Source organism: Alosa alosa, chromosome 19 (genome assembly GCF_017589495.1).
Source record: "Alosa alosa isolate M-15738 ecotype Scorff River chromosome 19, AALO_Geno_1.1, whole genome shotgun sequence".
NCBI classification, from domain to species: Eukaryota; Metazoa; Chordata; class Actinopteri; order Clupeiformes; family Clupeidae; genus Alosa; species Alosa alosa.
In genome coordinates, this window is record NC_063207.1 from 17,715,894 (window position 1) to 17,731,257 (window position 15,364).

Consider the following 15,364-nt stretch of genomic DNA (forward strand, 5'->3'; position numbering starts at 1 on the left):
GACTATTACCCCCCTGACAGAAAGTTAATCTTACAAAACAAAAGTTTCACTAAGACTGGTGTGCATTGCCGCGGGAAAAAATAAAACTAAAACAGGTGATCACTGTTCAGATTTGTAAGTATCCAAAAAAAACTATTGCCAGACCTAGAAAAAAACATCCCTTTTCCTCTCCCACATGGGCAAATTTCCATAGACTGGCTATTTGCAATCACCTTAGCAAACATTTGCTCTTAGGTCCCTGAGCCGAGCCATCAGAAATTCATCTCCACTCCCTCCAAGATAGAAGCCTCCTCATACAATACTCTGACCTCATCTCACCCCTCTCTCGCTAGCTAAGCTACAGAGGAGGTCAAGGAGAGTCATCTGCACCCTGTAAGTGAGTGAAACACACACACACACACACACACACACACACACACACACACACACACAGACACCTCCCCAAATCACACTTAACTCCTTCCCAAAGAGTGCTGCATAAATGCTGATTGCGCTGAAAGCCCTAATTATGGTGATGATTGCAGTTAATGGATGGCTAAAGAGGGGATCATAGCTGCATCTTGGCCAAAGACCATAAATACAAGATGGAGGGACTGGCGGCGCACACCTTTGGGACTTATAGCGCATATACTGGAATAAGGTTTACATTATTAATATATATACATTATATATATGTCAGCAATATAAAGACATGTTATAAAATATTTACATTATTATCCCTAAAATTCACAAGCCAAATTACTTTAATCAAACACCTATTAAAGCCTGTCTCAGGGTGAAAGATAAACTAAATAAAACTTGGTTGGATTAATTTAAAAAACAGAAAGGACAACTGACAGTATCAGTGAGACTGTGAACTGAGTGGAAATAAGAGGGCTGGTCCGTCTCTCTTGAGGATCGGGGGGGAAATACGTAGATCTGGACAAACTAAAACAAGTCCATCTGAGCATTAGCACGGTAAGGCTCCAGAGAACAGACAGTCGACTGTCATTCATGTCATTCAGTGCAGTGTTGTCATTCTCAACATAAGGCAATGCCATTCATACTGTAAACATTCTTCATTCTGAATTAACCAAAGATCTTCACAGGACTCAATAACAAGTATAAATAAACTTTTTTCCCATCCAAAAAAGTTCATCTCAAAGACTCATCATGTGGTTAATGATCACAGACATTCATAAACAGAGCTCACAGACTCGTCTCAGTCAGGCCCCTCTCCTCTCCTACATACACACACACACACACACACACACACACACACACACACACACACACACACACGTCCCCTGCAGTTTCCCACACACCCACAGGCTGCGTTCATCTGAGCTGACGTCTACACATCACCCTCCCACCGTTTCCCCCCCGGCACTCGTCCGTCTCATCCCCCCATCCCAGCTCCCTCTCCTTTCCTCCTCCACTCCTCCTCCTCCCTGGGGAGAAAGCAGACAGGTTCCGTCTGGAGCTCACACCGTTACCCAGGAGGCAACAGGCAGAACGGCGTAATGGCTATCCAAGACAAAGAACAGTGTGTCTGCTAGCTAGACCAAAGTATCACCTCCTTCACCAAAGGAGTGGTGCACTGTTGTGGATGTTGCCAGGCAATACATCTAGAGGCCATTCAAACCTGTTACACTGATTTTATGGCCATGGGGGAAATAAAGCAACAACAGTCAGCCTGCATATATAAACCCAGATGCATCGGAGACCGTTTCTGTCACGTTAAGGGACAGCTCAACTCTCAAAACCTTAATAAAATTCGTTCAGAATATTCTGTTGAAAAAGGTTAAAAGAAAACAGTTGTGGCATTTTTCAAAAACACGAACTCATAAATACCTTGCATGATGCATCCTGCTGTGCTACACTACATGCACATCATGTATATCATTTTCATTTGAGTGCGTCATTGTATCAACAACAACACCACTATTTCTATCATGTCCCTAGGGGACCACAGGATCTAATATCATGTTTTTTATATTTCGGTCTAAACAACACGCACCTTTCCATTAGACATCTCATAAAAACTCAGTGGCAAGGAAGATGACAGTCATCAAAACCAGCAGTATTACCCAGCCCCATCACCATAAAATAAGACGAAGAGAATTGGCTTTACCATAAAATGAGAATATCTCATGCATCAAATTAATCTGTTTCTCTGAGGTCATTTCAGATCATCCAATATGTTCTCTAACTTCTTAATAACTTCATTGGTGCAAGTAAGAATCTATATGGGTGCAAAAGTTTTTGTGTCAGTGTGAGAAAAATGTCTTGTTGACGGCTGTGCTGATGAGGTAAAGATGAGGACGTTTTAACATTGGCAACAACTTACACATTCCCAGAGTGCATTGCAAAGAGTGCCAATGCACGACCACACCTCTCCCTGGGGGAAGCTGCTGGGGACAGTGGAGGCTAATGCAGACTCCAGACGTCCCCTGGGGAGGTACAGGTCACTGATAAATGCCCACCACAGACTACAATGAAAAGGCAATTATTTCAATGAATGGATGGAAGGTAGGTGGCTGAAAGCGTTATTTTGTGCCAGCTGAAAATGACAAACAACCAGCGAACAAACAACCAAACACCTGTTAGCATGCTGAACACCAGCCAGAGAGCCACAGTCTGGGCAGGCAGTTTAACGAGGACTGCCCGACGGTCAGACGAGTTAAACCCTGCACCACTGCATCTATTTTCCTCTCTCTCTTTCCTCTGGTTTCTTTACCTCCGCCTCTCCTCTCTCCCATAGCACGCCCTCCACTCCCCTCCTGGCGTCCTTGGCCTTGTTTTCTCTGCTGCTCTGTCCTCTTTCTCTCTCCTCTTTCATCCTTTTAGTCCTCTCTCCTCCTCTCCTCTCCCTTCTTTCTCTCTGCTCTCGTCTGCTGTGGCTTGGCTCTGGGAGCCCATCTCGTTGCCACCCAGCCACCAGATGAGTCTGTCAGAGAGGAGCACGCTCAATGGGCTCCAAGGGGCCACGAGAGATTTATCATCCTATTAGTATGACTTTCATATTTGTGTGTGTGTGTGTGTGTGTATGTGTGTTTGTGTGTTCCATAAACTTTATGAACTCCATAGGCTAGGAGAATATGAGAACCATAACTCTACATGTTATTGTTTGGCTGATAGAAGGGGGTGAAAAGAGGCATTTTTTCCTCAGCATAGTGAGGGCATGGGAACAATTTAAAGAGACAAATTTGGCACAAATGTACATTTTATTTACACTTTTGCAACACAATGATGACCTGTGAGGCATAATTTATCCACCAAACAAATGTAATTGTGCTATGTAAATGGGGAAAGAATTTACATAATCATCTGCATACTGACATTTCAGCAGAGCTGTTGTCTTGTCTGATTAAACAGGCTAAGTTTGTATGTGCAGTCGGAGTAAACTCATTCCCTCATTCCACATTCATTTAGACCTATACCACCATCTAGTGGCAAATACAGACATTGCACTTCACAGTTTTCAAAGGCTGTTCGATTTCTAGGTAGACACAAGTTTTATGCATGCATGTTATGTAAGTGACAAGGGGCCGTTCCGATGGTGATATGTACTCCATCATAAGAGCGACCTTATGCTCTTTTTTGCAGAGACTAAATTATTGTTCTATCTTGATTATATTGTTTTCATAATCGTTGGAAGACATAATTGAAATTTGATTTTGAATAATTGCACAACCCTATGGCAAAAGAAGCAAAACACTTCCCAATTACAGTATATTTTCACTCATATTTTGTTTAATTTAATTGTTTTTGCTAAGCAATTAATTTGCTTATATACTGAATCATTTCACTTGAAAAGTAATTAAAACATAATAGTTTTCCAACATACGTCATGCATCGCTGATGGGTATTACACGCTGACATTACAAATACGGTTTCTTCAGTTTATGTTGCTCCAACGATTCATATTCTCGATAACGATATTTTCTGGTTAGAAAATATTTGTCCACTATCACAAACTTCTTAATATCAGAATAATCGGAGGGGTATTTCACAAAACCTAGATAAGGGATTAAGCTGGGATTTTTAGGTTATCCTGGATGAATTTAGCCTTGACTTGGTTTCACAAAAGAGATGGCACATAAATTGCATGGGGATTTATTCTCTGCACCTAGCCTGGTCCCGACCAGGCTAACAGCCAAGCTAAGTTAATTCTAATGGTAATTATGTTGTCTTATTGGTTCAGCTAGCTGTCATTCACATCAGACCTCCGTGCTAATTTTTAAGGAGCTTTATTACATTTATAAACTATTTGATAAATGTATTTGTTCGCAAAACAAAACAGATTGTCTGCCTACTACCATATGGTTATTATTTTAATTGTGATAGCCTTATAATTATTAACAGTAGCCTAGGTAGTAGTAGGTAGCCTAGTCATTGTTTGCTTATTTTATTGATAGACGTTTGATGAATGAATGAGCCTACTGTAGTTGATTGGAAGTAGAGGGGCAAGTTTTCGAAGGTATTTTCAACTATAATATTAAGGTAAATCATACTATGTGCATTCTTTGCAGTGGCAAGCGCTTTCTTAATGATGTTGCGTGCCGAGAGAAGGAAGCACTCACACGTGGGTGCATACGTAAATTTGCATTCAGTTGGTCTACCACGCCTACTTCTGCTGTTTTACAGAAATAGCCATGATTCCCCATTCCAAAAAGGATAACTTTACTTCATTGTTAGTCTATATCAAAAGCGGTTGATCACTTTGTGTGAATGACGCTATTTTCCGCGTCTTTTTTATTCCAACCGTGGGCACTTTGGAGCAGAAACGAGAACGCGCACACATCCTGAATTACATACACCTGGGGCCTCATTTATAAAGCGTTCTTACACACAGATTTGATCTTAGACTGTGCGTACGCTCAAATCCATGCCAACGCTCAGATTTATAAAAACCGTCTTTGACGTGGAAAAGTGCTTATCTCCACGTCAGGTTCAAACTTGACGCACGACCATTTCCTTGTGGTAATGCCGGGGTACTGCAAGTAATCTGAGGTCTAAGTGCGATGCATTTTCAAAATTCCAAGACCAACGATCTCATGTCTTTCTTTGCCATATGCATGATCAATATCAGAAGATTTTTAAAGACGTTTTTGGACGCAGCTAAATGTTTCATGGTTTGGCATAAAACTGCTAATGAGAACTATAGCCCACTTAAGAAAGTGAAAAAACGTATAGCTTACTTAATTCATAATATCTAAAAAATACCAAGACCTACGATAGAATGATTGAAACATTCTTACAGGTGATCTAGTATATTTGGTGTTCTCACCAATCTAATATTGACCATAAAATGTCCAATTGCCCTCGTTTAGGAGAGGAAAAGTAGGCTACATTTGTGCCAGGGATGTAGTGGTAAAATAAGAGGTGGGTGAACTATGAATTCTGCAATCTCGGTGAGGTGGACTGCGCCATGCGGTATCGGATTTTTAAAAAGGCATTCAGAACATGTTTGATAATGGTGGAGGTTAATGTACAGTCTTGGGAATATAGGATAGTATTGGATAATACCGTTTTGAATGTTAAAAGTGAATAAACTCTTTTGAGAGGTGGATAAACTAAGAGGTGGATAGGCCTAAACTCTATTTCTGAAATTGCAGAGGTGGATAAACTGCGTTTACTCGCGTTTAGCCTCCACTACATCCTAATTTGCGCTCATAGGCCTATTCCCAGCTCCGTAACAGAAAGGTAATATTTGAATTTAAGCTATACAATGTAGGCTATAGATATTTTATATCATATATAGCCTACACAACCAAGGGACGGAAGTTATCCTCTGAAAGCAGGGCATCTTCATATTTAGTGTTGCGTCGGAGTTGCGTAAAGAGGTGCAGAGCGCGCACCTGTTTGCTTTTTTTGACTGGCAGCCGCAGTGCCCAAGATTAGATGGCAATACGTGAGTTGGATAATGTAGGCTAAAATATAAAGGTAGGCATAAAGCAAACAATAAAGGAAAATGTTTAAGCCATTTGACATTATTGAAAGAAAACGATAGCAAAGATATGCAGAATTAATTAATAATGACCGGCGAACTAGGCTACTTTTTCAGCAAAAACATAGCCTATCCTAAAAGAAACGTTAAGCCTACATGACATGTCACGCTTATAATTTAGTCCTCTGTTTTGTAGGCTAAATCAGCATATTACCCTGGATCATATTGGAAACGTACAGTAGCCTACTGTACCATAACGTATAGGATTATGCTGTAGGCCTAGAGGTCTTTCCTTCATAAGGTAGGCCTACCCAATTTTTTTTTCTACAAAGTAGGCCTAAACATACTAAATGTTGATTATTCACATTACTGCAAGCAAAATGAATGAAAGCGAGCAGAGGACAATGGACATTGTGCAGAGGACAATGGGCTATGTTTTGCTGAAAAAGTAGTTCGCCGGTCATTATTCATTCATTCTGCATATCTTTGCTATCGTTTTTTTTTTTCAATAATGTCCAATGGCTTAAACATTGTCCTTTATTTTTGCTTTAGGCCTACCTTTATATTTTAGCCTACATTATTCAACTCACGTCTTGTCATCTTGGGCACTGCCAGTCAAAAAAAGCAAACAGGTGCGCTTTACGCAACTCCGACGCAACACTAAATATGAAGATGCCCTGCTTTCAGAGGATAACTTATGTTTCTTTGTTGTGTAGGCTATATATGATATAAAATATCTATAGCCTACATTGTATAGCTTACATTTAAATATTACCTTTCTGTTACGAAGCTGGGAATAGGCCTATGAGCGCAAATTAGGATGTAGTGGAGGCTAAACGCGAGTAAACGCAGTTTATCTACCTCTGACATTTCAGAAATGGAGTTTAGGCCTACCCACCTCGTATTAGAGTTTATCCACCTCTCAAGAGTTTATTCACTTTTAATATTCAAAACTGTATTATCCAATAGGCCTACTATTCCATAGGCCTATTCCCAATACTGCATAATAACCTCCACCATTATCAAACATGTTCGAATGCCTTTTTTAAAAATCCGATACCGCATGGCGCAGTCCACCTCACCGAGATTGCAGAATTCATAGTTCACCCACCTCTTACTCTCCTAAACGAGGGCAATTGGACATTTTATGGTCAATATTAGATTGGTGAGAACACTAAATATACTAGATCACCTGTAAGAATGTTTCAATCATTCTATCGTAGGTCTTGGTGTTTTTTTATAGATATTATGAAATAAGTAAGCTATACGTTTTTTCACTTTCTTAAGTGCTATAGTTCTCATTAGCAGTTTTATGCCAAACCATGAAACTGCATCCAAAAACGTCTTTAAAAATCTTCTGATATTGATCATGCATAGGGCAAAGAAAGACATGAGATCGTTGGTCTTGGAATTTTGATCGCACTTAGACCTCAGGTTACTTGCAGTACCCCGGCATTACCACAAGGAAATGGTCGTACGTCAAGTTTGAACCTGACGTGGAGATAAGCACTTTTCCACGTCAAAGACGGCTTTTATAAATCTGAGCGTTGGCATGGATTTGAGCGTACGCACGGTCTAAGATCAAATCTGTGCGTAAGAACGCTTTATAAATGAGACCCCTGGCTTGACATAGTCGCTCCTACTCATCCTGGATTGGCATTAGTGAAACGAGTTGAGCTAGGATGACCAGACAACGCTATGTCAAACCTCGCTTTATCACTTATCTTGGATGTCTTAATTCTGCCTTTGTGAAATACCCCTCAGGACATAGGATAGAGTTTTAAGAACCTGAGACAACAACCAGACAATGTAAAAAGATTGCAAATAGTTTTTTATTAAACCACACATGTGTCAACATGCATTAAACAAGTCTAGTACCCTGAAGACACTTTAAAGGCTGTGGATCAGTGGCCACCCATCTGGCGTCAGAGAGAGAGGGACACAGAGATACACAGAGACAGAGAAGAACAGAACAGCAAGCCCACTCCAACCACACTACTGAACTCTTAACCCTGAGCATTGACCTAACAACAACCGCCATCTGTTACCAAACCCTGGCGATGACCGTAATCTGTCACCTTTACCCAAAAGCCAAAATCAAACACCCAACATACGTGATACTCATCCTGCCCGTCCCCCTAAAAAAAAAAACCCTACATTGACCTCTCTTGTACATTCGCTCCTCTAAGTGACTATGCCCAGATAATGTGAAGCCCTTTCAGTGCTACCGTTTGGCTTTCAACACAGGGTTAAAACTCTGGAATGGTTTAACAGTGAGCAGGTCAGAGAGACATACACAGTCCCTCAGATATCTGAAGTTAATCTGGCTAACAACTCCTGACTACATAGCTTTACTAGTCTGCTAGTCTGGAGCAGAACACCTGAAGACTACATGGCCTTTCTAGTCTGCTAATCTGGAGCAGAGCGTCTGAAGACTTGGCCTCACTAGTGTGCTGGTCTGGAGCAGAGTGTCTAAAGACTTGGCCTCACTAGTGTGCTGGTCTGGGGCAGACACCCAGCAGGCTCTATAGCCTTGAGTCTCGTCTGGGTCCTCTACTCCCTTAAGAGCCGTCCTCTGACTGCCTCTCTGTTGGGGAGTCAAAAGCACTAGTTGTTGTTGACACCACGGTGGAATACTGAAGACTGCTTACCGCAGAAGGTCGGTGGTCTTGGAGTAGTCAGTGGAAGACAAAAAGGTTGCTAGTCCTGACAGGGCCACTTTGTATCAACATCAGCTGGTAGACAGAAAATGGGGGGCATGACGGGGACAATATGTAGTTTGAAGGTGTTGTTAGATAAACTGTAGGCACAGACAGAGCAGAGAGCTAAGGGGAGAAGAGTTTGGGGGGGTGGGGCTTTCTCAGTGCTCACCACCACACAAGCTGATGCTGGAGTCACAAAAACAAACAAAACAAAAACAAAATAATAACGGTAAACTTCATATCGAAAAATCCAGTAAAGTGCTAGGTGATTCTCTCGCCTCTAAACTGTATCAACTGTGTACTTCAAGTCAAGACACAAGAACTGTTGGGGTTCCAAAACACCACAGGACCACAAAAAAAAATATCCATCAGGCAGACACAAAATAAAACAGATCTACAGCACACTAACGATAATATATAATCTTAAAAAAGAAAGAAAAACAGACATGACTTCCTGATGTTTAGCCAGTCCACACATAAAGTCCAACTTGACCAACGAGTCCACAACACAACACTGCCTTTGGACATTATAGTTTCCTTCTGAAAAAGAATCGAAATAATCAAACTTAAAAATCCATGAGCTTTTCAGATTGAGGGTGCGTGCGTCTCAACACAAGCACGTATCAATCTTAATAGAGGCGGCTGCTACATGTGTTTTAATCACACCATGCAAGAGTATAAAACATTACAGTAATAATTCGGCATGGCAGAGTTATTATTAAAGGTTTCTGCCCAGCTCAAAATCAAGTGTTTTCTTTTTTTCTCTCTCTCTCTCCATTAAGGCTCTGCTTTCTACTTCATTTATTGTTGTATTACCCATTTATTCTTCCGAGTCGGCACAGTATTTTCCTTAGAAAAAATATAATTTTTTTTTTTTTTTAAAACCTCAAAAACGGCTATGTTTTATTTACACATCCGCAGAGTGTCAGAAAAAAGTTCATAACAATCTGCTGCAGCCCACAGTCTGAGTTCTGTGCTGGGAAGAGAAAAAAAGAATCATGATGACACGAGAATAACTTGGAAGATGACCGATGGAGCAGCGCTGGGCTTTGATGCTTTGAGTGAGCGTGAAGAAGTCCATGATTTTGACCACATGATTCTTTGCATTTGCTAGAGTTCAGAAGATATTGTTTGCATCTGCATGATGTGTTTTTTGCAACAGTTCAACCGGAGTGTTTGAATCTATGTGTGTGTATGTGTGTGTGTGTGTGTGCGTGTGTTATAACACTGGCTTGAGGACGGAGCGGAGTGAGCGTCCCTCACGGGTCAGCTCACGGGTGAAGCACATGCAGGGAAGGGGGATGGCCTCCTCGCGGCGGGCAACCATGTTGAACTTGCACGTCTTCAGGTGGTCGGCCATGCTGGAGATGTTGGCAAACTTCCACTCGTTCACCGTGCCGAAGGCTGTGCTGAACCGCCACACCTGAGGTCAACAACAACACAGATTAACCAACAATAGAAACTTTTTTTTTTTTTAAAAGCCTCAAGGTGTGTGGGTGTGTGTATGTATGTGTTTGTGTGTGTGCCTTAAAAGTGAGCACTGGTCTGGAGCCAATGGGTTCCTATGAGATCTATCTATGAATGGCTATTAACACTGGCTCTTGTGTCACCAAATGGTCTGTGCGACTGCTAAGCTCAATAAAGGTTCTAGAGGTTTCTTTTTATATGCATCGTTTTAAGGAACACAATGAACTAATTCAATGACAAACAACATTCTTAGCAAAGAGGATTTAGCCTCCAGCCTGAGAACAACTAAATCTTGCATCTTAGTTATTACATCACATTTGATTTATTTATATTCCTTAACACACTTGTAATACAAAGCTTCTTTCACACACACACAGAGACAGACACACAAAATAACACACACACACACATAGGCCAGTGATACACTGCTTTAACCAACACGTACGCAGCATGTCTGCCACGCGTATCCAGCAACCATTCAGTGTGTCGGTTTTGCACATCCTCAAAACTTAACCTGACGTGTACGCAGGATGCAATTATCATCTGAACTACATGATAACATTAGCACTGCACGTGAGCATGCAAGACCGGCTTTATTGACTACTCTCAGTCTGCACTTGTGTGGTGTGGAGCGCTTTAGTAACACGTCTAGTACCCGCTTAATACTTGGGCAAGGTTTTGTTTACCATACAGACAAGCACAGCGTAGAACTTACACAAACGCTTGGTCAAAAAGCAAGGCTATACACAGTCAGTCAGACAGACAGACAGACAGACAGAGACAGACCAACCGACCTACCTTGTCTTTGATCTGCCAGGAGTTGGAGCCGTTGGGCTGGCGAACCTTCTGCCAGAGCAGCACGACCATGCCCCTGCCCTGCAGCAGACTAGCACACACGTCCCTCATGGTGTGTGAGACGCGGGACAGCTGGCACAGGCTGAAGCCGTCCAGGAAGCTGGCCACGTGCTGGAGGACCTCGAAGGGCAACATGCTCAGGTGGTCGCACTGGTTCCCGTACTGGCACGTCTTGCGCTTGGTGCCGATGCGGTCGGTGGTGGCGGGGTAGGGCAGGGCGGGGACGTTGAACTGCACACCAAAGGAGCCCAGGTGACGGTCGTGGACGATGCGCGAGCCCTGCATGGACGGGCAGAAGCGCCGCTGCGAGTACGTGCAGCCGTAGTAGGCCAGCGGGCAGCGCTGCTCCATCCAGCCGTTGAGGCCGGCGTGGATGTCACCGTGCACGTTCTTGAAGTGCGACGAGAACTCGTCGCGGCGGAACAGCTGGCCGCACACGAAGGTGAACATGGAGCGCTGCTTGGTCTGGTAGCGCGCCACGCACTCCAACACCAGGTCCAGGCGCAACGTGTGGAACGGGCTCGGGTTGGACAGCTGCGGGCTGGCGTGGTCGCAGGCCGACGCCGAGGCGATGTCGCCCACCATGGTGTTGGTGGCCAGGATGGCCGACGGGAAGGAGAAGGTCTGCGTGCCGAAGTCCATGCGGTAGCCATCCACGAAGCGGCTGTCCGAGATGCCGCGGCCGCTCGGCGAGTCGCCCAGGCAGAAGAGCAGCGCCGCCGTGATCAGGTCGATGCCGTGCAGGCCCATGGGGTCCTCCGACACCTCCAGGTCCAGCGTGTCCACCGCCTTGTCCTCCATCTTGCTGCGGTACCCGAGGCGGTAGCACGGCACGGCTCGGCGCCCGTTGAAGTTGAACACGCCCTGGAGCACCTGCAGGCTGTGCAGCTTGCGCTCCAGCCAGCGGTCAGCACCGTCCCCACCGGCGGCCCCCTCCCCATTCACCGGCGGCCCCACCGCCACCGCCTCCAACTCCTCGCCCGCCGCCTCCACCACCAACGGCTGCAGCTCCACATCCTCCAGCTCCTCGCCCACCACTAGCGGTGGGAGCTCGGCCTCATCCTCCTGAAGTGCCCCGTCTTCGACCGCCACCAGTGGCTGAAGCACTTGTTCCAAATCCAGGGCAAGATCGTCCCCGTCCACCACCACCAGTGGCTGCAGTCCCTCCCCATTCCTGTAGAGCCCTTCCCCGACCTCCTCAACCATCCCACGGTGACTGGTTAAGGGGAGGGCCCTCTGTTCTGGATGAGGGAGGGCCTTCTGCACTGGCAGTGATAAGCAGGGGACAGAGAAAGTGGCGTGGTGAGCTATGGCAGGCTCCACCACCACCACGGGCCTGGAGTGGAGCACCACCTCTGGCTGGTGGTCGGTGGACCCGTTCTGCCCGCTGCCCTGCAGTCTGTGCTGGCTCCGCCGGTGGTGATGTGCCCCTCTGCTCTCGGGGCGGTGAAATCCATTACACAGGGGCTTCTCCTTCCTCCGGGACTTGACACACTGCATCTCTCGCTCCTCTGTGTCGCTGTCTCTTCCGTCCACGATGACCTCGATGGCCTTGCCGAAGCCGTTATGGCTCTCCCAGCTCATGCCGTTGGCGTGGTTGAGGTCCACCCCTCCCACTGCCCCCAGTTCGCATTCTGAGTCCGAGTCGCCTTCCTTCATCTCCACGTTCTCTACATCCTTGCTGCCGCGCCGACACTCGCCGTTGACCTCTCCGGCAGAGTGTCGTGTGCCATTGCGTGGTTCCTTCTCGGCCAAGCTGTCCATGAGCAGGTCGATCTCCTTGTTGGCACTGGTCAAGATGTCCAGCGCCGCCGCCAGGCTCCGGCTGGTCTCCACTGAGGCCTTGTAGAGCTCACTGTACGACTCCTGCTGCATGTCCATAAGTCCGCGCGTCAGGTCCACCGACGAAGGCCTCGGAGTCTGCTGTTGTTGTTGTTGTTGTTGTTGTTGTTGTTGTTGAAGTTGCTGCTGCTGTTGTTGTTGTTGCTGCTGCTGGTGGTGGTACTGAAGTGGCTGTTTCTGGATCAGCGGCTGGGGATGGCCCTCGTCTTTGGTGGCTCTGGTGACGGTGGTGGTGACGCGGAGCGACTCCAACAGCATGCGCTGGTCCTGCAGCGCCAGCGCCATGTCCAGCTGCTCCACGGGCTCCGCCTCGCTGCCGCCGAAGCCGGCGTTGCCGTTGCCGCCACCGCCGCTACCGCCTCCACAGCTCAGGTGTTCGTAAGACTTGTGGTCCGCATAGCTGACCGGCCAGCGGTTCCACTCCATGGTGCAGCACACCACGCTGGCCGGGCAGATGCTCAGGTGTTCAGCCAGGCGCCCGCGTGGCAGTGTGAACGGGCAGCCGAAGCCGCTGTTCAGGCAGGGCACCCGCTCCAGCGGGCAGAGCAGCCGGTGCTCGCCGGCCTTGCAGGAGTGGTAGACGGCGCCGCACACCAGCGGGCAGCCCATCAGGTCGCACGAGGACCCCGGCTCCGGCCGCGTCATGCACCTCCGGTTCACGCATGTCAGGCAGTGGGGGTGCAGCTCCTCCATCTGGGAGTCTGGTCAGCTTCAAATGAAAGGCCGCTCACTGTTCCTGGAAAGGGGCCAAGCATTAAGGGACAAAGAATTAATGCTACTGTGACGGAAAAAAAACATGTTGCTATGATATGAACATTGTATGAATGATTTGTTGCTGCAGGAATGTCTTTCTAATATTTTATCTATGGCAGCATTTGAGAACAGGCAGCAGGGATTTCTAGTTGACCCAATTTTATGGGACTGAAATTCGAAAGAGCTTAGTCCTGGTAGCTGCGGGAATCCCCTACCAGGTCTTAAAAAAGCTGTACGGCCTCATGCTCTGCCATGCCGCTGTGTGTTTACAAAGTTAAAACTCTCAGTTGCAGTTGCCACACAACATTTCACAACACACGTCTTAAATTGCACAGTCACGCCTGTACCTCGAAGACGGTGAAGGGGGCAATATCAGTCTTAAAAGCCCGGATCACTATGAGACACAAAGCCAAGAGTGGTACTGAGCAGCAGAACATGCTATTTTAACTGTGTCAGTGTGATCGCAGAAATGACACGAGTGGCTTACTCGCATTTCGTCTGACACGTGTCCCTGTCTAGACACAACTTAATGACAAAGTGACCTGAGAAATACTGGACTGGACTAACAATAATCAGAACACAATACAATGCAACATATCCGGTTAAAGAAATGCACTGTCATGTAACATGATATAGCCTACACACGTGCACTACCGTTGACAGATTTATTACACATCAAAATAAATTTTCACCCAATACAAATGTCTAAGGTAAAATTAAATCAACACCTAACATGACCGTACAGTCCAAGTAAAGGATAATAATAACGATAATAACGTTACTAGTGAACAATAAAATTGTCAAAACAAGGAATACACAGTTGGTATTTTCGTCACGTGATCAGACATGCAAAACAAGTCACTGCGGCTCAACTTTGTGGGGATACAAATCTTGGCGAGTAGATTAAGGTTGCAGTTGATGTATTCTGAGTTGGCACAGAGTTTCCCAACTTTGTTAAACCTATTAAAGTACTTGACAAGATTTTCTTACAAACTACACTAACTGGTTAATCAAATTGTTAGAGAAAACACTCAAAGATTCAAAAGGCTGTCTTATTAACAAACCATCACATTCAAAAGAATTTTGAGAATTAAGATCGCAGAGGCTGCCCTGTTCCAACTGCGACCGGTTGTGTCATCGTACCCCACATAAGACTAGGATGTTTGCAACGTTACAACAGCAAGTACAGAGAATGTCTTTATATAGATGTTGTTGGATCACGGCTGCTAGTCCGCTAGCTAACAAGTCAGCTAGCCGGATGGCGACATGGTTTATTGATACTGCGAGTGAACATTAGCAACTTACAAAATACTCAACGATAGCTGAGAGTAAAATTATATATATAAAAAAACAACTTTGAACAACTTACATCAATTGTCATGTTACATTTCACAAAGTGCAACTAACGAAACCGGTCACTTATATACTGACAAAAGGAGACAAGGCAGCTATCTATCCACTGAGATTGTGCCCAAACTTTGATTCCTGCTAACTGGCTACCTTAGCTCAATAGCAAGCTAGCTAATTCTCAAGCTAATCTTTATCCGACACAGAATGCCGACAAACTCGCCAGTTTCTTACCGTGATTGTGTGACACGCTTGTTTGTAGAAGCGACAGTATTATTTCGTATCTAATCGTTAGGATTTAATGTGCAACGGTGTTGCAACACCGCTAATGAAAGCTGTACACTTATGACTATGTTACTTATCAATCCCCTCCGTTGTTTTCCACGTCTCTCACTGATGTGATAAAACCTAGCAAAGTTGTTCGTTAGCGGTACCTCCCGTCGCCTTTGTATTGCGTCATGGCTCA

At 45.2% G+C, this 15,364-nt stretch overlaps 1 protein-coding gene across 2 annotated transcripts; it reads right to left on the reverse strand.

The window, feature by feature from the left end:
* Positions 1-7,737: 7,737 nt before the first annotated feature.
* On the reverse strand, positions 7,738-15,355 carry fbxo30a (F-box protein 30a). 2 transcript variants are annotated; one of them, XM_048228507.1, is made up of 3 exons: positions 15,133-15,355; positions 10,900-13,534; positions 7,738-10,057 (listed from the first exon to the last, which is right to left on the reverse strand). In XM_048228507.1, exons 2-3 carry the CDS (start codon positions 13,489-13,491, stop codon positions 9,854-9,856), a joined length of 2,796 nt encoding a protein of 931 aa, XP_048084464.1. In that variant the 5' UTR covers positions 13,492-13,534; positions 15,133-15,355; the 3' UTR covers positions 7,738-9,853. The 2 variants fall into 2 exon arrangements, with proteins under 2 accessions (XP_048084464.1, XP_048084466.1); XM_048228509.1 differs by lacking the exon at positions 15,133-15,355 and adding an exon at positions 14,616-14,691.
* Positions 15,356-15,364: the final 9 nt, after the last annotated feature.

What these genes read in the sequence shown, in the direction of transcription:
- fbxo30a (XM_048228507.1), bottom strand. Translation starts at nt 13,491, where the DNA reads ATGGAGGAGCTGCACCCCCACTGCCTGACATGCGTGAACCGGAGGTGC. An exon ending in CCTGGCAGATCAAAGACAAG is followed by an intron (nt 10,058 to 10,899) that starts GTAGGTCGGTTG and finishes TGTTGACCTCAG; the next exon opens with GTGTGGCGGTTCAGCACAGC.